Raw genomic sequence first — 22,990 nt, forward strand, 5'->3', positions numbered from 1 at the left:
AACAAGACTCAGGCACCCAGTGTCAAAATAACTGATTAGTGTTCATCTACTTTATCTGGCAAGAAAATATAAACAAGATGATATTGTTACATGCCATATGTCATGTGTGAAATTATTCGCTGAAGGTTGGGCGTCGGGCTGGCAGCTCGACACCATAAAAAAAAAATCTACTGCCAATCATTAGCGGACCTGAGTTCCACTGTGGCGACCCCTAACTGGGAAAAGCCGAAAAGACAAACAATAACAATAAACATAAACAATGAATTAACAAAATAAAAATACATATTTTTAAAACTGGGAATGTTTATAATACTTACACTTAAAGAGGTCCGAGTGCTGATACCATGCACCAGGTGGAGAGCGATATCTGGATCATTGGCTTTTCCATAGAATATTCTACTTGTAGATGGCTTGGGATGTGTGGTATTCCGAAACTTTTTTACAACAGGTGGAGTAAGTGGCTGCATAATGAATACAGAGGCAATATATTACACAAAAGCTACATGTGCTTCACATTACAAAACACAACCAAAGCCACTGTTATGATCAGTTAGTATTATTTAGAAAGTAGGGTGAAACAGTTCTACTTCATGGTCAGCAATCATTTCTACCAAATAAAGTCACTTTATTTGATGTTAAGCTGTCATGTAAACCTCTCCTTCAGGCATACCTCTCAGCTGTCCCTAATTTTGCAGAACATCCCTCATTTTGCTTCATATGTTTGCCTTTTTCTTCATAAATGTGTTGATTTTCTGGTAAATCACTGATGACTCCATAAAATTGCCACACCCATTGACTAGAGTGTCTTTCAAACTGAAAGAAATAAATTTGTAAAGCATCAAGACTTGTAAGTAAAAATAAGAGCAATGTGGAATAAGGATGCACCTATAGTTGCAGTTGTAGTAGGAGCAACGAGGCTAATAAAAAAAGAATCTTCAAACATATTTAGATATGCTACTGGTAAAAGTAACCCCTTATAAACTGCAAAAAGAGGCAGTTCTGGGTACATTGCAGGTGCTGAGAAGAGCATTCATATCAAATGTCAAAGACTGAAGCAAAACTGATTTCATGAACTTTATTATACTCTGGCTTAGGAACGGATTTTGTGAACTTTAAATATACCCTGACTTAGGAATGGGTTCCATTGCCATCATGGTATGTAAAATCCTAAGCTTTTGGAAAATGAAATGGCACATTAGCTTTTCATACTTTTTCCTACTCAGAAGGTGTATGTTTAAGTAAAACCTTGTGTTCTATTAATGTTATAAGTAAATTAGAGTGATAATTAAAACTTGACCCTAATTGTTGTGCCTTTGCCTCCCCATTATTTTTGGTTTTGTTCAGAATTGTTTTGCAAAGAAACTGAGACGTATGCTCTGAGGTACAGTTTTATATATTTTTGTCTGGTAAGGATATGACTTATATCAGACCTGTACTTTTTCTTTTTTTTTTTTATTTTAGTTTAGGTTTTAGCTGAAAAAGATCCCCATATCAATCCATCTTCCTGGTTATAAACTGAATTATACTAAATGTTCCTGCCTATTTCTAATTACTGATTGTACACATAGGATTCAACACCTAGGAGAATAAGTGCACCAACATTTGCAGAAAGACCCTGGGTAGGAAAATGTCGCCATGCTACAGAAGGGGCTCTGAAATCATTTTGTTATGGTGAGCAAACATTTGGAAATCATCTGCTTTGACACAGCCTTTCTCTTCTCCTTATCTTCACAAGAAATAAAAAAAATAGATCAGATCGTCTGAATAATTTATTTCTGACAAGACAGTACCTGGGTAAATGGATAGTTTGGCATAAAAGAAGGATTAGTTCTCAAAGAATCCCTGACCCTATGGAAAATAAATTGAGATGACTCACCATAGCAGCTTGCAACTCAGATACCCTTCTTGCAGAGGTCAGAGCAATCAGTAAAACTGTATTCCATGTTAAGAACCTCAAGTTGGCCACATCAGCTGATTCAAATGGAGCAAGTGTTAGCTTCCCTAACACAAACTTAAGATGCCAAGGAAGGACCACTGGTGTTCTTGTAGGCCTCTTATGCAAAACTCCTTTCAAAAACATTTTGACATGCGAAACATTGAAAGAGGAGGGTCTGTGGACAGACATGCTGAAATGGCCATTAAACAAACTTTGATGGAGAAGTAAGAAAGGCCATAGAATAGTAACACACAAAAATATTGTAGAAGTAGAGAACAACTAACCCTGAATGGGTGCTGGTTATTTTGTTGGCACCAACTAGTAAACCTTCATTTACTGATCTATAATTTTTGAGTAGCAGGCTTTCTTGTCTCCATTAGTACCCACTGTATGCCCTCATTAAACAGGTGTCTAAAAGGAATTAAGACTCTAACATCTAGGCAGTCAAATGAAGTTTATTGATGCTGGGGTGTATCAAACATCCCTGTTCTTGTGTGAGTAGACCCACTCTGTAAGGAAGCTTGTGGTACTTGCCCCTGGCCATTTCCAAAAGAAGGGAGACCCATGGGTACCTGGGCCAGAAGGCAGTCACTACAATGATCTTGGGGATTCCCTCTGAATCTTCAGAAGGACCCTGGATATTAGTGGAAAGGGTGGAAAAACATACAGGAAAATTCCTGTCCAAGGAATGAAAAGGCATCTGTTTTGCAGGCATTCTTGCATGGAGTCCTGGAACAGGATTTTTCCAGTTGATTGCTCAGAGAGAAGGCAAAAGGCATCTGTTTTGCAGGCATTCTTGCATGGAGTCCTGGAACAGGATTTTGCCAGTTGATTGCTCAGAGAGAAGGCAAAGAGATCTGCTTGAGGAACTCACCACAGATGACTCAAATCTTGGGAGACCCCCTGATCTAGTTTCCATTTGTAAGGGTCTGCCCTGGTCCTGCTCAGCTTGTCTAAAACAATTCAACTCCGATGGAATGTAAGATGCCTGAAGAGTGAGATTGTGTTGTGAAGCTATATCCCAAGCTAACATGGCTAGTCTGCAAAGGGGGGTATGTCCTGCTTCCCCTTTGCTTGTTGATGTACCATATGAATGTGGTATTGTTTGTAACTCCTTGAAGAGGTCCTGGGGACCTGGGGACCAAAGATGGTTCAGAGAGTTGAGTGCCTTGCTCAGGGCAAACATCTCCTTGCTATGTATGTGCTTCTGTTTGTCCTTGGTGTCTCACACCCCCTGTACTTTTATCCCTCCTGAAACTGCTCCCCAAGCAAAGTCCAAAGCACCTGTGGTGACTGACTGCTTTGGAACAGGGAAGGAGAAGGGGAAACCTGGATTTAAGGATATATGTTGTCTCCAACAAAAGATTTCTCTTCTGATAAACCCCAGCAATGGGATTTGAAAAAATAAAGGGTATAGATGCTGGGACCATAGAGATTTCAGATACCATTGTATCTTTCTCATGAGAAGTCTTGCCAGGGGTATCATGAGAATCATAGGTAACATGAAACCAAAAATCCTGAGGTATTCCCTCACAGCGACAGAAATCTGAGTGGAAAACCTTAAAAACAGATCTATCTAAAGATCTATTTTTTTCCTGTGGAAGAAAAGCTCTTTGAACTGAGGTGTCTATTTGACATCCCAGGAACACAATCTTATGTAAAGGAGTCAGGAAATACTTTTGAATGCTATCTTGAAATCCCAGCTTGTGTAAGAGATCTCTCACTCAAGAGAAACTCCTAACACTTTGAAAAAAGACCCTGCAAAGATATGTAAGTCATCTAAATATGGAAAAATGTGGATGCCCTATACACTACAATGAGCTATATAACTTGAGCTAGGCAATTTGTGATTACTCTTGGTGCAGTGGATAGTCCAAAGGGTAAGGCAGAGAACTTATAATGTGATCTAGACACAACAAAACCTTAAGAAACATCTGAAGTCTGGATGAAGAAGGATGCGATGATAAACATCTTTTAAGTCTGGTGTTACCAGGAAACTTGAAAAAGGAAAAAGAGGTAACAGCCTTGTAAAGTGATATAATTTTGAATTTGGGCACTATCACAAACAAGTTTAGGAAAGAAAGATCAAGAATTTTCTTTCTTTGGCACTAGGAACATCCTTGAATAAAAACCCTTCCCCACTTGGGAAAGAGGAACTGGTTCTATCACTCCAAGAGGCAACATGTGATGAAGAACTGGTGGAAATGAAAGAGTCTGATCTGCAGGGGGAGGGATGATCCCCTTAATAGGAGGAATTTCCTCCCACTGCCATCTGTGGCATTGATGAATGATTTTTAGAACCCATTTATTTGAAACTCTCTGTTGCCAAAGATAAAAATTGAGATTCAGACTTTCTGGAAGAAAAAGAGTGACCAGAATGGGAGGGGTTCATAAGGCCTCTTGAACAGTCATTCAGACTTGTTGGACTGTCCTTGATTTTGGGAGGTTAGAGACTTCTTTTTGGAAACCCCTTCCCATTTCTTCTTAAATGTCTGTTTACCTGTATTTTGTTGAGACTGCTTATTTCTGTTTTTCACTAAAACTGGTTGAGGAGATAGAAAATCATTGGGAAAATTTGGAAAATTAGGGATGAAAAATCTTAGTGATTCGCCAAATCATGCCCTTTTCATCACACTTTTGATCACCTCAACTGCAGAGGCCAAACACTACATTTCTATCCAAGGGAGAATTTAAAATCTCATTTTTAACATCATCTGGGAGGTTCTGAGAATACTACCATATAGACCTCCTCAAAACAGTATTAGTGGCCATAATCCTGGAAGAAGTATCAACAGAGTCATGCACACACTGCAAACGATAAGTAGTGACCTACTAACAACACTACCACCTCAGCAATACAGCCTCCAAGGAGAGAAACAATATAGAAAAGCAAACAAATAAATACTAATATACAAGCAAATAATCACCAAAATGATTATTCAATTAAATAATCAAATTAAAAATATCCAATTACATTCAGTATTCAGGCCATGAGGAGACAAAGTTCCATATTTCAAAATAAAAATTGTTTCTTTGTATAAAAGTTTGTTTTTTATGTCTCCATTACCATAGCCATCATAAACACTTGTTCCAAAACAGTCCCTTGTAGTCGCACCCCCCAGATCACTATTATGATGTAATTTAAAATGTGCAATTGGACTCTCTAGTCTACCTTTTGATATCTGCAACATGTTCTGTAGCCTTACCTTGAATGCCATCTTGATTTCACCTATATAGTATAAGTTATAGTATAATAGTATTTATGGGATTGCTTTTCTATATTGTTTTACTCTTTGAAGGCTATATTGCCGAAGCACCAGAGTTTGTAGTGGAAAAAAAGTTTTTATCAATTTGCTGAATTTAATGGGTATTTTGTGGTTTGCTTGCTGTTCAGTGCTTCTTTTATTTTGTGGTTGTTTTACAATGAGTAGTGACCTGTTCAGTAGAATAAACTGAGTTATTTAAAGCAGGGTTTTCCTGGCAAGAAGAAACTGCAGATAAAACATTCCTCATACTTTCACAATTTGTCAAAACAAACGCCAACATATTAGCCTGATAATTCAAAATTCTGAAAATCAAAAGTATACCCTTTTTCGCATACCAATCAATAATTTCCCTCATCCTTATCAGAAAGGGTAGGATTAGAAATAACTTGTGTCTAGCAACAATGGGATCAACTACAGATATAGCTGCTGGGTCAGGTTTGGCAATAATGTATACAAATTTGAAAGACTGAAGAACTTTATACATCCTATCTGCCTTTTTAGGAACAGCTGGCTATCAGAACAATCACAGGCAGTAATACAGGCATTTTCTAAAGCAGACAGGAAAAGAGGAATGGGTGTTGGATCTATAAAATCCATTTATAACAACTCATAGTGTTTTCTGTGGGACTGAGAAACCTCAGTGTTCTGCCACTGAAAACAATGGCACATTCCAGTAATAGTCTCAAAGAGAAATCCCCACAGGGAGAATCAGAAACTGAGCTCTTCTGAATCAGAATCAGAAATCTGAGGGAAAAATATCTGTCCCAGCATCTTCCTGTTCAGATTCAGAATCTTGAATCTCTTCAGGAAAAGATAAATCCCTCTTTCTTTTACCAGAACCTACTTTACAAGAAGGATCAATAGCCTAAATTAAACCCTGAGCTAGACCCAGTAAACTACTGATAACCAAAGGAAATTGAGGAGGAGCAGAGTCATGCCTTGTTTTCTGCTTCTTTTTGACAAGAAAAATGGAAACAACCATGATACTAATGGCAGCAGCAGCTTCCCCAAGGATGGGAACAGCATTATGACATAATAGGGAAATCTTCCTTGTTCCTTCTCCCAGGACCATCAAGAGTGGCACTCCCTTGCCCATTGAGGGAAGTCCAAGAGCTGTAGAGGATGTGGCTAACCCCCAGTCCATAGTGGCTGTAAGTGCTACACCAGAGGGATCCTAGGTAAAAGATGAGTGTTCTGAGGTACAACAAAAGGCCACAACAGAGTCACCCACCTGTAGCTGAAGCAAATTGTTAGCCTGCTGAGGTGGGTTTGCTTAATTTTTTCATTTTGTGGCTGGAAGAAGAACTGACCATGGAACCGATAGGCTATTCCATGATCAAGCTGAAAATGGTGCCTCTTTCCTAGGGAGAAAAGCAGTAATTGCCAGTAAACACTACTAAACCATAAAAGTTACTTTTTCTTTACAGAAAAGCGCAGTAAAAATCAATTTAAAACACTATGCAAGCCCCACAAAAGTAAAATAAATGCAATTTCTCCACGGATAATTTTTTTCATTTAATTTGCAGCACTTTTAAATTGAGAGAAAAGAGTGCTCCCTTGAAAAGTATGTTAGTCTCAAGACAGCCCATTAAAATACAACACTCCTAGCTTTAAAATAACTTTCCTGAAGAGGAAAGTAATAAAATATTAACAACATTTAAGAAAATGTAAACTTATTTCCCCAAAGGGTACTTATCTGCCCGGCAAAGGAAAGCACAAGCCAACCATTGATCCCCAAAAGCTTCAGAGGCGCGTACTCTTCTGCAGCAGTAAAGCTTTGAAGGGCTTCGCTCACAAACTTGTCTTTTAGTCAGCTTAGCTCAAGCTGCCTGACAGTTTGGGCATGTAAAAGAGGCCCTGAGGCTTTCTATGCTGGCTGGCTGCTATATCCTTAACAGGATATAACTTATATAGCTAAGGCTACTGCAGCAGTGATCAATATGCTGAACATTAATTGCTTTCCAACAGAATCACATCTTTATAAATGATTTCCAAGTCAAAAAGAATATGAGGAGTATATGAAGATTTCTAAACAACATTATTTTTGATTTTCCTGCTGTTAATAATCAGGCCCTCTGTTTTAAACCACTGGATGATTTTCATGAAATCTGACTGGAGTTCATATTATACATTAGTAGAAGGGTAGTAGGATCCCACGTCAACAGTACTGGGAAGGTCCCTGTACAGCTGGTTAATGAAACTGTTAAACAGAAATGATCTTAGGGCCGACCATTGTCATAGGATTCACAGGATCCATAGGAGTTTCAAGGCTAACGACCATGTGTGTTTTACCAGTACTCACTCTCAGGCATTACCTCCTTTCTCAAAGAGGGAAAGACCATTTAGTACCAGGACAAGTGTGCTAGTACCCACCCAGTCATCCAAGTTTAGTACCATGACAAGTTTGGTAGTATCCATCCAGTCATGCAGGTTTAATACCACAACAAGTTTGGTAGCATCCATCCAGTCAGCCAGGTTTAGTATCAGGACAAGTTTGGTAGTATCCATCCAGCCATCCAGGATTGGTATCAGGACAAGTTTGGCAGTACCCATCCAGTCATCCAGGTTTAGTACCACAACAAGTTTGGTAGTATCCATCCAGTCATGCAGGTTTATTACCGCAACAAGTTTGGTAGTATCCATCCAGTCATGCAGGTTTAGTACCATGACAAGTTTGGTAGTACCCATGCAGTCATCCAGGTTTACTACTAGGACAACTTTGGCAGTATCCATCCAGTCATGCAGGTTTAGTACCATGACAAGTTTGATAGTATCCATCCAGTCATCCAGGTTTAGTATCACGACAAGTTTGGCAGTATCCATCCAGTCATGCAGGTTTAGTACCACGACAAGTTTGGAAGTATCCATCCAGTCATGCAGGTTTAGTACCTCCATCCAGTCATGCAGGTTTAGTACCATGACAAGTTTGGCAGCCCCAGTCAGTCATGCAGGTTACTAGGAGGACTACTTTGGCGGTAGTCCATCCCATCATGCAGGGGTTACCGGTAAGTCTGGCAGTCTGGCGTATCCCATCCAGTCAGTTGGGTTTAGTAGACAAGTTTGCAGTAATCCATCCAGTCATGTGCAGGTTTTACCACGACGATTTTTTTTAGTATCCCCCCCAGTCATGCAAGTTTAGTACCAAGACAAGTTTGGCAGTATCCATCCAGTCGTGCAGGTTTGGTACCATGACAAGTTTGGCAGCATCCATCCAGTCATGCAGGTTTAGTACCACGACAAGTTTGGTAGTATCCATCCAGTCATGCAGGTTTAGTACCATGACAAGTTTGGCAGTATCCATCCAGTCATCCAGGTTTAGTACCACGACAAGTTTGGTAGTACTCATCCAGTCATGCGTGTTTAGTACCATGACAAGTTTGGCAGTACCCATCCAGTCATGCAGGTTTAGTACCACAACAAGTTTGGCAGTATATATCCTGTCATGCAGGTTTAGTACCACGAAATGTTTGGCAGTATCCATCCAGTCATGCAGGTTTAGTACCACTACAAGTTTGGCAGTATCCATCCAGTCATGCAGATTTAGTACCACAACAAGTTTGGTAGTACCCATCCAGTCATCCAGGTTTAGTACCATGACAAGTTTGGTAGTATCCATCCAGTCATGCAGGTTTAGTACCACAACAAGTTTGGCAGTATCCATCCAGTCATGCAGGTTTAGTACCACAACAAGTTTGGTAGTACCCATCCAGTCATGCAGGTTTAGTACCACGACAAGTTTGGTAGTATCCATCCAGTCATGCAGGTTTAGTTCCATGACAAGTTTGGTAGTACCCATCCAGTCATGCAGGTTTAGTACCACGACAAGTTTGGTAGTATGCATCCAGTCATGCAGGTTTAGTACCACAACAAGTTTGGCAGTATCCATCCAGTCATGCAGGTTTAGTACCATGACAAGTTTGGCAGTATCCATCCAGTCATGCAGGTTTAGTACCACGACAAGTTTGGCTGTACCCATCCAGTCATGCAGGTTTAGTATCATGACAAGTTTGGCAGTATCCATCCAGTCGTGCAGGTTTAGTACCACAAGTTTGGTAGTACCCATCTTGTCATGCAGGTTTAGTACCACGACAATTTTGGTAGTACCCATCCTGTCATGCAGGTTTAGTACCACGACAAGTTTGGCAGTATCCATCCAGTCATGCAGGTTTAGTAACAAGACAAGTTTGGCAGTATCCATCCAGTCATGCAGGTTTAGTACCACAACAAGTTTGGCAGTATCCATCCAGTCATGCAGGTTTAGTACCACGACAAGTCTGGCAGTATCCATCCAGTCATGCAGGTTTAGTACCATGACAAGTTTGGCAGTATCCATCCAGTCATGCAGGTTTAGTACCACGACAAGTTTGGCAGTATCCATCCAGTCATGCAGGTTTAGTACCAAGACAAGTTTGGCAGTATCCATCTAGTCGTGCAGGTTTGGTACCATGACAAGTTTGGCAGTATCCATCCAGTCATGCAGGTTTAGTACCACGACAAGTTTGGTAGTACCCATCCAGTCATGCAGGTTTAGTACCACGACAAGTTTGGCAGTATCAGTCCAGTCATACAGGTTTAGTACCACAACAAGTTTGGCAGTATACATCCAGTCATCCATGTTTAGTACCACGACAAGTTTGGTAGTACCCATCCAGTCATGCGGGTTTACTTCCACGACAAGTTTGGCAGTATATATCCTGTCATGCAGGTTTAGTACCACGACAAGTTTGGCAGTATCCATCCAGTCATGCAGGTTTAGTACCACTACAAGTTTGGCAGTATCCATCCAGTCATGCAGGTTTAGTACCACAACAAGTTTGGTAGTACCAATTCAGTCATCCAGGTTTAGTACCACGACAAGTTTGGCAGTATCCATCCAGTCATGCAGGTTTAGTACCACGACAAGTTTGGCAGTATCCATCCAGTCATGCAGGTTTAGTACCACAACAGGTTTGGTAGTACCCATCCAGTCATGCAGGTTTAGTACCACTACAAGTTTGGTAGTATCCATCCAGTCATGCAGGTTTAGTACCATGACAAGTTTGGTAGTACCCATCCAGTCATGCACGTTTAGTACCACGACAAGTTTGGTAGTATGCATCCAGTCATGCAGGTTTAGTACCATGACAAGTTTGGCAGTATCCATCCATTCCTGCAGGTTTAGTACCACGACAAGTTTGGCTGTACCCATCCAGTCATGCAGGTTTAGTGCCACAACAGGTTTGGCAGTATCCATCCAGTCATGCAGGTTTAGTACCACGACAAGTTTGGCAGTATCCATCCAGTCATGCAGGTTTATTACCATGACAAGTTTGGTAGTACCCATCCTGTCATGCAGGTTTAGTACCACGACAATTTTGGTAGTACCCATCCTGTCATGCAGGTTTAGTACCACGACAAGTTTGGCAGTATCCATCCAGTCATGCAGGTTTAGTAACAAGACAAGTTTGACAGTATCCATCCAGTCATGCAGGTTTAGTACCACAACAAGTTTGGCAGTATCCATCCAGTCATGACAAGTTTGGCAGTATCCATCCAGCCGTGCAGGTTTAGTACCGCGACAAGTTTGGCAGTATCCATCCAGTCATGCAGGTTTAGTTTTGAAGGAAGATAATGAATCGCATTGCTTAACCTGCAGAGAAAGTTTATTACAGAGAAGGGGGAGGTGCTAGGTAATAAGTATATCTCTCCCTCACATTCTTTTTGTCTACTGATGAAGGTTTAGGTCTCCAGTTCTAGTGTTAGCTGCATCGTTCTGACTTACTAAGATAATAAGCTGTCTTAACATTTAGTATACTGAGACAGCCTGTATTGCTTCTTGATATAATTAGTAACCTTGGTTTGAAATTAAATTATTGGGTTTTTGTCTTTGTTTTCCTCTAGTAGCAGAACAGCAAACCAGACTAGTTCTAGGCAAGTGCTTGTTACTGAGTAGAAATTCTAGTGTGTCCCTATTGGTTGATGTGCTCTACTGAGCTTTTTTTTTATTTTGCTGTTTTTGTTTGTTGTGTAGTCAGTTGCTGTGCTTAACACCACACCACCACAATGTGTGCTGTACAGACACAAGCATCTTGATGTACATCCGTACTCTTAACACTTCCCTCTCTCAGGTCTTGCTAGTCAGTACTACTATTCCAACCTGCAAGTACCAAGAGCAATGCAACTAGCGACAGCGTGCACTTGAATTACCATCTTGTCCACTATGTAGCCCACCGCTACTGCTCATAAATTCACAGTTGCCATCTTTGCCTTTAAGTATCCTGCCCATGGTTGGCATAGGATGCCACAAGCCATGACCACCCTAGAAATCAAATTATTTTTATTTCTAATTTCTTTTTAACAGTTTGAGGTGTGTTTTCTTCCATAAATCATTTAATTTAGCTACATATATTTATTCTGTTAGTCACTGTATCCCTCCATATGATAACCCACTTAGCTAGATCCATACATAAATTAAAAGTTATGTACTCACTTAACTAAGCATCTGTGTCATCCATTTTCATTCTTTCTCAGCCCATGGGTTTGGATCCAATCCTCTGATCCGACTCAGTCACATACTCCAAACTTGATCCAACTCTCAAGCTCCTTCCTCTAACCATAATGCCTGAGTCAATCCCCATTACCTCAGATCGAGTTTGTTGCTATAGTCCCCTATAGCTATACAGAGACAGGAATAGCTGACAGAGAAAGGAAGGGTTCAAACCCAGAACTGTAGGTTCCAATACACAGTCCTACAGGTCTCTCCAGGGAGGTGATGGATCCTTTATTGGTGGGTTGAGAAATAAAAATGCCTTTTAGAAATGCTTTGCACAATTTGAAAGAAGCCAAGGAACAATTTCTGTCTGCTGTGTGGAACTTAGAGATAGCTGCTAATTGCAACTTAATCATAGAGAAACTACCCCCCCCCCTTTAAAAAGAGTTGCTAAAAATGTAAGTACTGCAGAAAATGGAGCAGAGAACAGGTCAATCTCATTATCTAAAGCCTAAAGGGAGAATCTTTTTCACTTGCTCTTATAAACTCTTTTAGTAGATTATTTTTGTGAAGACAAAATAACAGAAAATAATGGGGAAGAAAGCCTGGGCTCTCTAACCATTACTGGAAGTGGAGACCCCATGAGGTTAGTTTGAGGGCTTGGATATAGGGATGTTGAATTCCTGATGGGTGAGAGACAGATCCAGAGTTGGCTCCACTATCCATGGAGGATAATGAAGATGAGACTATAGGAAGGGGAACCATACCTGTCGAGGCAAGAAGGGAGTAATGAGGATGACTGAGTTCTTCAGTCAGTTTGCTTTCTGTAAACATTTGGTAATCAAAGAAAGAGGGAGCTAAGCATAAGGAAGTTTAGAGGACCAGTCATGGACTTGAGCATCTCTCGGTGACTCCCCCTGAGAAGAGATAAGAGCAAAGTACCTGCTGCATTTGTTGTTGTGGGTAGATGCAAAGAGATAGCAGCAAGGTTGGCCCCAGTGACGGAAGATCCTTTCCTCCATTGATTGATTGAGAGACTGCTCATGAGGCATCAGAATGGATCTGCTTAGTTTGTCTACTAACATGTTTGTTTTCCCCAGAATGTGCATTGCAACTAGAAAGAGGTCTGATGAGATCACCCACTCCCACACTCTCATGGCCTCTTTGCAGAGGGGATAAGATTGGGTTCCTCCTTGCTTGTTGATGTACCAGACCACAGACATGTTATCAGTCTGAATTACAAGAGTCTTACAATAGTCTCTATAGGAAGAGTATCTTGAAAGGCCTGCAGTGCCAGTAGGACTGCTTTCATCTGTAGAACATTGATATGCAGATTGGTCTCTTGGGGGACCACATGCCTTGGACGTCCTTCCCAGGAAATGCCCCCTCCACCCCAGTTAGGATGTGTCTGTGGTCACTGTGGCTGTAGGGGGCAGTAGAATAAAGGATTGGCCTCGGTAAATGCCATCCAATTGGATCCACCACTGGATGTGGCATTTTCAAACTGGAGTAAGCTTGACTGAAAGGACAGGGGTTGATGAAGAATAAACCACTAAACAACTACAGTCTATTGAAGGATGAGCATAAAGAACCATGCTAGAGGAAGTAACATGGTGGCCACTGCCATGGAGCCTAATGTTTGAAGAAATGATCTGGCTGGGGGAGAAGGATGGGAAATAAGCAGGCAGACTTGATTTCTGAGGATGTAAATACGATGAAGTGGCAGTGAAGCTATCAGTGTTGCATTCAGAAGTGCACCTATGAACTCCAGGCTCTGGGTTGGAGTCAAGTTTGACTTTGCATAATTTATTGTTATCCCCAGTAAGTGACAAAGCTGGAGCAAGTAGTCCCTGGATTGTTGTAAAAGATGCTTGGAAGAGGCAGTAAGGAGCCATTCATCTAAATATGGAAACACTTGGAATCCTTTGAATCTCAGATGAGTAGCTACCACTGCCGTGCATTTGGTAAACACTCTGTGACCTGTACTGAGTCCAAAGGGCAGTGTTCTGAATTGGTAATGACTGGCTCACAGCCAAAAGCATAAGTGTCTTCTGGATTGCCTATCTATTTTGATGTGATAGTACACATCCTGAAATTCTATAGAGCACATCCAATCGTCCCTGCAAAGAAATGGCAGAATGGACTGAAATGTGACCATTCAAAACTTCAACTTCTTTACAAATTGGTTTAAACTTCTGAGATCCAAAAACTGGTTGAGGTCCCCTGTCTTTTTGGGCACTAAAAAGAAGAGGGAATAAATTCCATATCCTATTTGGTCTGGCAGAACCTCTTGGAAGACTCTCTTGTTTAGCAGCTTTTGAATTTCTTGTGCTACTGCTTTCCTCTGACTGGGTGGAACATTGGGAAGTTTCTTTCTTTTGTGAAAGTGAAGTTGGAAAAAATAGAATAGAATAACCTCTGGATGTTATTTTTAGCACCCAGGAATCATGTGTTATGTCTGCCCAGTTATTTGGGTGCAGGGATAATCTTCTCCCGACTGCCTCCAGAGATGGACAATCAGGCAACACTTCAGGAGCACTAAAAGGGTCTGTCCAGAAAAGAATCTCAGACCACTAGTTCTGTGGGCCTCTTCTGCCTCTAGAGTGACATCTCCCATTAGAATTTCCTCCTCTGCCTGTGGAAGAATTGTCCCCATGCAGATCTTGGAAAGGTCCTTGAGATTTTCAGAACCACATCTTCTTACCACCTCTCTGATTCCTAGTAAAGGTCTGTTGAGGGGAAGAAAATGTGATTCCCACAACAAACAGAGTCTTTCCTTCTTGTTCACTGAGGATAAGCGTCTCTTTAACTGATGGCCCGAATAAAGAAGTGCCATTGAAAGGGACATTGATGAATGATGTCTTAAAGGGCTTCACAGAGTTGCATAGCCACATCCAGGCATGCCTCCATAGGGCTCGTGAGGTACCCTCTGCTGTATGAGAAATAACCTCATCAAAGCATTTATTTATTTATTATTTATTTATTTTATTTCATTTGTTTACTGGGAAAGTCCACTGGGCCAAAAAGTACCCATTTTCAGCAGAAGCCCGGGGAGAAAAGCTCCAACAAGAACACAGATACTGAAAAAAAATTAAACATTAATTGGTATAGAAGTACAAAAAGTATTACACATAGCGATTACAGCAATATATACAGAATATATACACAAAAGCAGGAATTCAGTTGGTTTGATTACAACAAAATATACAGAACATATACATAAAAGCAGGAATCTGGCTGGTTTGACTACAGTAACATATACAGAAAATATACATTAAAGCAGGAATTTAGTTGGTTGCCAAATTAATTCAATCAGAGAGGTATAAACAGGGATATATTAATCAGTATTATTGTACCAGTATCAACAAATGATTAAAAAAAATAATGAATGTGGAGAAAGGTATCATCAGTCACTAGTAGCAAAATGCATAGGAGTTTAGTTATAATATAAGGAGAAGGTTATAGAGCAGGTACATAGCCAGGTAGAGTTGAGATGATTTTTTCAGAATTTGTTTGAAGGTGATGGTGCTGCCAGTGTTTCTTATGGTAGGCAGAAGTGAGTTCCATAGTTTGGCAACAGTGAAGGAGTAGAGGAGCTGACCAGCAGGAATGGTGGTCTTTTCTACTTTTAGAAGTAGATGATTTCCAGATCTTAGTTGCCTGCTGGGTTGGTATTTGGCAAGTAGAGTTGAGAGAGCAGAACAGTCTGTGGGTCTGTAGATTATTTTGTGTGCTGTAGGTAACTGGGTGAATGAGAGATGGTGGGGGAGTTCCAGGCACCCTAATTGTTTCAGTGAGTTACAGTGGTGGGACAAGAATTTGGCCTTGGTGGCAAATTTGGCTATTCTGTTGTAACACATATCAAGTTGGGATATTGTAGAATTTTGGATATTAGTGAGGAGGGGGGTACCATAAAGGAGAGAGGGTAATAAAAAGGAAGTTGCAAATGTTTGTCTAGCAGAGAGGCTAAGAAAGTGTTGGGGCCTGTAGAGCATACCGAGCTTTTGGTGTGTTTTTTATGTTATTGTTTATGTGTAGGTCAAAGTTAAGGTTTTCATCTACAATAATGCCTAGTAATTTAATTTGTGGAACAACTTCTATAGTGGTATTGTCTTGGGCTTGTATAGTGAAGAGTTTTTTTTATCTATGGGAGTATTTTCTTAGGGGTAAAAATTACTAGTTTAGTTTTTTTTTTTTTGGATTTAGGGCAAGATGATTGTTAAGCATCCAAGATTCAGTAGAGGTGAGGGCATTCTGGGTGATTTGCTGGAGTTCAGAGCTGGAATTTTCAGTGCATATTATTGTAGAGTCATCAGCATACTAGATTACTGAGCATTGTGGCAGAGTGGAATGAAAGTTGTTAATAAAGATGCTAAATAAGAGAGGACCAAGTATGGAGCCTTGGGGTACCCCTGTGGAAGTATTGAGGAAGGGAGAGTAAGATTGTTGCCATTTGGTGGATTGCTGCCTACTGGAGAGATAACTGTTGAACCATTGTAGGGTAGGTGGAGAAATGTGAAGGGTGGATAGTTTAGAGAGGAGGATAGTGTGGGAAATTGTATCGGATGCTTTGGAGAGATCGAGGAAAAGTGAAGCGATTATTTTACCAAAATCCTGTGCCCGGTTAACTGTATCAAGGAAGGATAGAAGGGTGGTAGTGGTGCTGTGTCCTCATCTGAAACCATGCTGAGTGGGTGAAAGAGTTTGATTATCAAGCAGGTGATTCAGGAGTTGGGAATGGATGTATTTTTCCAGTATTCTAGAGAGGTGTGAGAGAATTGCTATGGGTCGAAAGTTTGTGGTGTCTGTGTTGGTGACTCCTTTGTGTATTGGGAGAATGAATGCTTTTTCCAGATGTCTGGGAAAAGGGATTCTTTAATCAATCTGTTAATAAGTATGCTGATGGGATAAGCTATAGAGTTTGCAGCTAGCTGCAGGAAGTGTGGGGGTAGATTGTCAGGGGCCAGAGTACAGGCTTTTAGCTTAAGTAAAAGTTTTTTTTATTGTGGTGGTGGGTATGGGGGAGAATTTTAGGTTAGACTTGAGGGTAGGATTGTTTTCTGGGATGATTTGGTCATCGGCTATCTTGGTGGTGGTGGTGTTAACTGTAAGAAAGGTGGTGATTAGGATAGCTATGGTGTCAATGAAGTAGGAATTGAAGAGGGTAGCAAGTTCAGTAGAGGTTTTGTGTGGGTCAGGGGATGGGTTGCTTTGAGACCCTGGGTCTAATGGTTGATGGAGGACCAGAATTTTTTGGGATTATTATGTTGGCTTTGTAGGTGGAGGTAGTGGGCTTTTTTATCACTGGCTATTAGACATTTTGCCTGGTTACGTAGTTGCTTGTAATGTAGTACAGTTGAGGGGTCTTTGTTTTTCTGCCATGATTTCCAGAATTTATCCCTTGTGGACATTACTTCTTTGGTGGATTTTGAGATCTAGCTTGCATGGTTATGTTTTATTCATTTCTGGCGGGTGGGTGCTTGCCTATTTAGGATGTAAGGAATGTTGAGTTAAAGAATTCAGCACCCTCAATAAGTGGTAGGGATTTGAAGGGTTCCCAATTTACTTTTGCTAAGGTTTCCTTAAATATGGATAGTTGGAACTTAGTCAAATTTCTGGTTGATTTGTTTTGGTGTTAGCCTGGGGTTGGAGTAGTTTTGAGAAATCAACAGAAGTGCAGACGTGGACTCAGAGACAGAATTTAAAAGTTCCTTAGTTAAATCCCTCTGAAGTCTTGTAAATGTGCCAGATAATTAAGTGACCTCAGTGCAAAGGTTGCAGAGGCAAAGACTCACTTTCTGAATCTGTCCAATGCCCTAGACTCCCTGTTAGGCAGATGGACAGAAGAACTCTGTTTTGCTAGCTCTTTCTTAGTGGCTGCTGCCACCACCATAGCATCTACAGGAGCTCCTTTGATCCAGTGGGGTCTGTCTTTGAAAAGGGCTAAAAATTTGTCAGGTCTCTTAGGGATTGATTTGGTGGTATCCAGTTCCTTCCAAGCCTGACAGGAAACTAAATCAATGAGTTCATCCACTGGAGAGGGGTAACCCATGAGATAGATGGGCCAGAACCAAAAGCTTCCAAGAACACCAATTCCTCTGGAGAGGGGTTTTCGGAAGTGCAGACAGCTGTTTGTTTGAGGATTTCTAAAATGTCACCAAAGGAGATATCATCCAGTGGTGATCTGGGGAACCCTTCTTCTTCATCACAATTGGTGTCCTCTGTGAGAGATTCCAGTGGGGAATCTATGTGTCTCCTTTTGTACATTCTCTTCCAATTAATCTCCTCTGTGGGATGTTCAGGGGAGGTATCAGAAGAGAGAGGGATTTCCTCTTCAGGAACTGCTTAGAAACTTGGTGGAACTGGCTGTCCCTGTGGAGTAGGCCTGATGGACTTAGAGCTTGAATCTGATGATGGAAAGGAGACTGGATCTGAAGAAAAAGAGGGTGGTTCTCTACACAGAGAAAAAGCCCTTTCCACTACCTCAAAGGCAAGCAAACCCAGGGAAGCCGCAACCACCCTAGCTGGAACTGAGACTCTCAGCACAGGAAGTTTATGACCACTCCCAGATCCATGTCTCGAGGAAGGGACTGGACCCAAACTGTCCAGGACTGAAGCTCAGAGGGGCAGAGATGCATCTAACAACATTGGAGTAAATCCCAGCCCCACAGATCCGGTGCCAACACCTCTGCTCCAGGACCAGTTCCAATCCAAAGGTAGTGAAACAGAACTAGTCAAGGAAACCATCAAGAAGAGAACTTCTTCAGATCCAACTCTTGACACTCTCAAGGACTTCGGATTCTGGGGCTCTGAAACAGCAGGACAGATCAGAGAAGGAGCCAAAACAGTATGTGATGTCATTGGAAGGCTCATGGATCTGATAGGGGACAGAGCTGGTATGACTCCCACCTAGATCTGAGCTTTGAGAAATTTTCGCACCATCCTATCCACAGCTACCTCTGACAAATGTCTGGAGGACCTGGAAGATGCAGAGGACTGAGGTCTAGGATGCTTCTTTGGAATTTGAAACAAAGGTGAACACACAGAATAAGTGAAATGGGCTTTATGGTATACTCTAGCGTATGAGTTCTTTCTGAAGTACCAGGCTTCAGATCCAAAGGTCTGGGATCCGAAGACGGAGCTGTGGGGCTAACCAATGTGACTATCAGATTCAAGGGCTTAGGGGCCAAGGATTTTGGATCCAAGGTACAGATTTTTGGATCTGAAGATACAGAATCAGAAATTTTTTGAGATTTTAATGGAGGCTCCAATGAAGGCCTGGGGGACTTTGACAGAGACTGTTTCCTATGCTCCAATGGAGCTGACTTAGAGAGTTTAGTGGGAGTGGGGTTGAGCCCCAGACGACGGTAACAGTCCTTTCAAAATGAGTTTATTACGCTGGTCAGCTAGGGCCCTAGATTTAAAGGTAGAGCAGATGGAATAATTTGTATCTAGGTGACTGGGTCCCAGGCAGTAAATGCACTCCTTGTGGGCATCCGAGTTCAGAATTTTATGCCCACAAGAAGTGCATTTTTTTTAAACCTGTCAGCCTATCCAACATGGCAGAAGCCACACTCCTACAACTGCCACAAACTGGAATAGAATAGAATAGAAATATTTTTTGTTTGTTTATACAGAAAAGTAATGAGATAAAGAAATAAATATCAAAAATAGTAAGCTAAAAAGGAATATCCTTATAAAAGGGTACCAGAAGACACACCAGCTAAGGTACTGATAGGCTGCTGTCACAAGATAGTAGAAAGAATATAGCTACTTCATACAGAGAAGAGGGAGGATAGCAAAAAAAAAAAACATTAATTCAAAAGAATTTGTTCTAAAAACCAAAAAAGAAAGGGAAAAATGTTCATTTACAGGAAAGAAAGCACTGAAAGAAATGCTAGCAAGAGGAACTTGTACCTCTGCACAATGGCAGAAAATGAGATCTGAAGTAATGGGGATGGACTAAGGCATTATGGGTAAAGTGAGGAGCTCAAGAGTCAGTTCTGAAGTCTGAAGTATGAGGCTGAGTTGGATCCAAGGATCAGATCCAAATCCATGGGGTGAGGAAGAATGAAAAGGACAACATCAGATCTACCTCATATAGCTTCATATAGTTAGTTCTGTGTATTTCTTAACTAAATTCTCTGACTCACTAGATAAAAAACAAAAGGTCAGCCTGCTTGTTTCCCTCATATTACCAGCTTCTTAGCAGCTGGTATCCTCTGGCAGTAAAGTAACTTTCTTATGCTCACAGATAATGATGTCTTACTCGGCACAAATAATTCCATCTGTAAGAAATGCATATATTTAGCTAATCTGGAGGCTTCTCTCTTACGATTAAACATGGACTATGAGCAACAGACACACTTTCACCACATTCTAAACAAAGCTGAAGCTGTTAATAAATGCCTACCAAAGCATTCTATTTCCAGAAGACTAGTTCTCAGCACAAATCAAACACTGCCTTTCTTTCAGGCATACCTTTAGCAAGGAGTCAGCTAGTGTCAAATCACTTCAATTCAACTACACCAAACCATGGTACTAATAAAAATGTTTTAGAATAGGTGATTCTTTAGTCAGACTCAGACATGCAGATTCTCCTCTCACTAAGGTAGACAAAGACAGGGTGTATCTCTGACATCTCAAGTGCTCTAAAGACCCTTTCACCTGATAAATATGATTACAACATGGTGGTAATTCATGTGGGAGTGAATGAAACTTTTGAATTTTGTAGGTGGGAGAGTCATGTTTTTGTGTGTGTGTGTGTCTCAGTATTAATATTACTATAATTAAGTACCTTCCAGAAGGATTACAATTACTATAATTAACCGCCCTCCAGAAGGATTACTATGGCTGACTGCCCTACTATGATTACAGAAAACTCAGGGAAGATAAATCACTGAGAATTACAATTAGTCAGTAATACCAGTTATTAGAATATCATAGCTATTGCTCATAAAAGGATCTATATTACAACGTCGAACTCACAGGAGTCCGATCGTTGTAATATTGAACCCATATGTTCGAAATGTGAAAATAACGAAGCCACAGAACACCAATTTTTTTCCCAGGGGAAAAAAAAAATCGGTGGGCCGTTTTTCACGGCTTTGCTATTTCCTCCACTGTGGTGCGATCTTGGAGTTGGTATATTTAAGTAGGGGGGGGTTGGCGGGCACAGCCCCCCACATTGGGGGGGTGGGGGGGGCTTTAATTTTAAAGTGTACATTTTTTTGGGGAGGTTTTTGTACCGGAACAGCGATTTTTTTCCCTGTGAAAAAAAATCACCGTTCTGTGTTTTCATACTTTTTGGGTTTCGAACTTCCTGGTTTGATATTACATCGTTCGAACTCCTGTGAGTTCGACGATGTAATATAGACCCCTCAGAAAAGATATATTTTTATCTATCAGAGTACTGACTGTTTAAGTGACTTGCTTAAAGTCACACAGAAGCCAAATGGAATGAACAAAAGCCGTACCCTGTACCCCTGACTACAGGAAGCATCTCACAGCCTTAATCCACTGTACTAACTGCCAGACCTTCTGTAACTTCTACATTTTCTGATAAATCACTGGGGGAAACAGTCAGTCAGTAATGCTAGTCATTAAACCAAATTGTTTTGAGCAAAGACATTGAGAGGTATCTTTATCTATTCCTTGTAAAATGTGCAGCATTCTAACAAACTGTTGTGGACTGCAGTCATTAAATAATGGCAGGCATAAATTTCAGAATGTGTATCCTTCAGAAAATGCTTGATAATGCAAAACATTTTTTTTATTCTAGCAACTTTCTAAATATACGAACTTAAAAACAGTGAAGATGCATCTGGGAAGCCTAGAAGGAAAAAAATAACAAAAGAGGGTAGATTTTTGAAGACGTTTATAAAAATATTTGGTATGGAAGATGTGAATTCTGGAGAGAATTTACATATTATTCCCCAAGGTACAAAAACTGGGCTAGGCTAGACAGAATTATATTTTACAGAAACATTGACATTTAATTGAAAGTTTTGGTACACATCCAACTATTTCAGATCATGTGTCAATAATAGCTAAAATAAAAAAAGAGACACTGCTGCTTCCCCACTTATCTGTTAAAAAGAGAGGAATTTAAGGAATGGGTAATGAAAATCATTTGGGACGTATTAGAGAAAATAGAAATTTCTTCAGGAAATATAGCTAGGGAATGAGATAAAATGAAAGTGGAATCTGAAAATATTGTAGAAATAAAAGAAAAAGCAATATGGTTAAGAAGTAATGGGAATTATTTAGAGGGACTGTCAAAAGTTAAAGTATTGCAGAATAGGGGGAATCTCTCACAGAACAAGAAGAGGCCCAGTTGCAGAGAGGTAAACAGAAAATAAGGGACTACTTTGATAATATGCATGAGTTTAGAAAGGCTGCTGTTAAGCAACTCTTTTTTGATAAGTCCAGAGCACAGAATCTTTTAGCACAAAGGCTCAGGCAGCAGAAAGTAGAAAGTGTTGCTGCCAAGCTTAGAAAGCCTATAACAAGGAAAATAAAAAGAAGTTATGTCTTACCATAACATTCCATCTGTATTGTTGATCCTCGTTCAGTCATTATGCATGGGTATCGGTTCCGAGCTCGGAACCGAGCCGGCCATTTACCAAGCTTGCTTTAGCTTCAAACTCTCAAGCTAAACTCTTACCCACAATCCCCCTCTCCCTGTTACCTCAGATTGAGTTTGCAAGTCAAAGAAGGTAGAGGCTACCTCTGGTTAAATAACCTAAGAGAACCTGATGGTGACATCCACTAGAAACCAAAGGAGGGGGAAGGAGGGAGGGTCGTAATGACTGAACGAGGATCAACAATACAGATGGAACATTATGGTAAGACATAACTTCTTTATCTGATATTGTTAATCCTCGTTCATTCCTTATGTATGGGACAGAGTCCCCAGCTACCTCTATTCCTGGGAGGCTCTCATGGAAGGATATTCCTGAGCACCATAGAACCGAAAGATGCTCTTCCCCTAGAAGCCAGATCCAATTTGTAATGATTGATGAAGGTATGAGGTGTAGCCCAAGTTGCAGCTGCAAAGATGTCATGTAAAGAAGCTCTGGCATGGAAGGCAGCAGAAGTTGCCACCGACCTTGTTGAGTGAGCTTTCATGGTAGTAGGCAATGAGATATTACGTTGTGTATAAATAAAGGTCACACAGTCCTTCAACCATCTAGCTAATGTGACCTTAGCAACAGCAGATCCTAATCTAGGTCCAGAAAAGGCCAAAAATAACTGGTCAGATTTACGAAAAGGTTTAGTCCTGTTTAAGTAAAAATGGATTTGCCTGTGTATATCTAG

At 40.7% G+C, this 22,990-nt stretch overlaps 1 protein-coding gene across 1 annotated transcript in view; it reads right to left on the minus strand.

The window, feature by feature from the left end:
* EFHB (EF-hand domain family member B) overlaps positions 1-22,990 on the minus strand; it is a 511,923-nt gene that overhangs the window by 355,338 nt on the left and 133,595 nt on the right. The window contains exon 3 of the mRNA XM_044066233.1: positions 318-461. Coding sequence (XP_043922168.1) covers positions 318-461 — 144 coding nt within the window. The remainder of the gene's footprint in view (positions 1-317; positions 462-22,990) is intronic.

This window comes from Protopterus annectens, chromosome 3.part1 (genome assembly GCF_019279795.1).
Source record: "Protopterus annectens isolate FY-2018-M chromosome 3.part1, PAN1.0, whole genome shotgun sequence".
In the NCBI taxonomy this organism is placed as follows: domain Eukaryota; kingdom Metazoa; phylum Chordata; order Ceratodontiformes; family Protopteridae; genus Protopterus; species Protopterus annectens.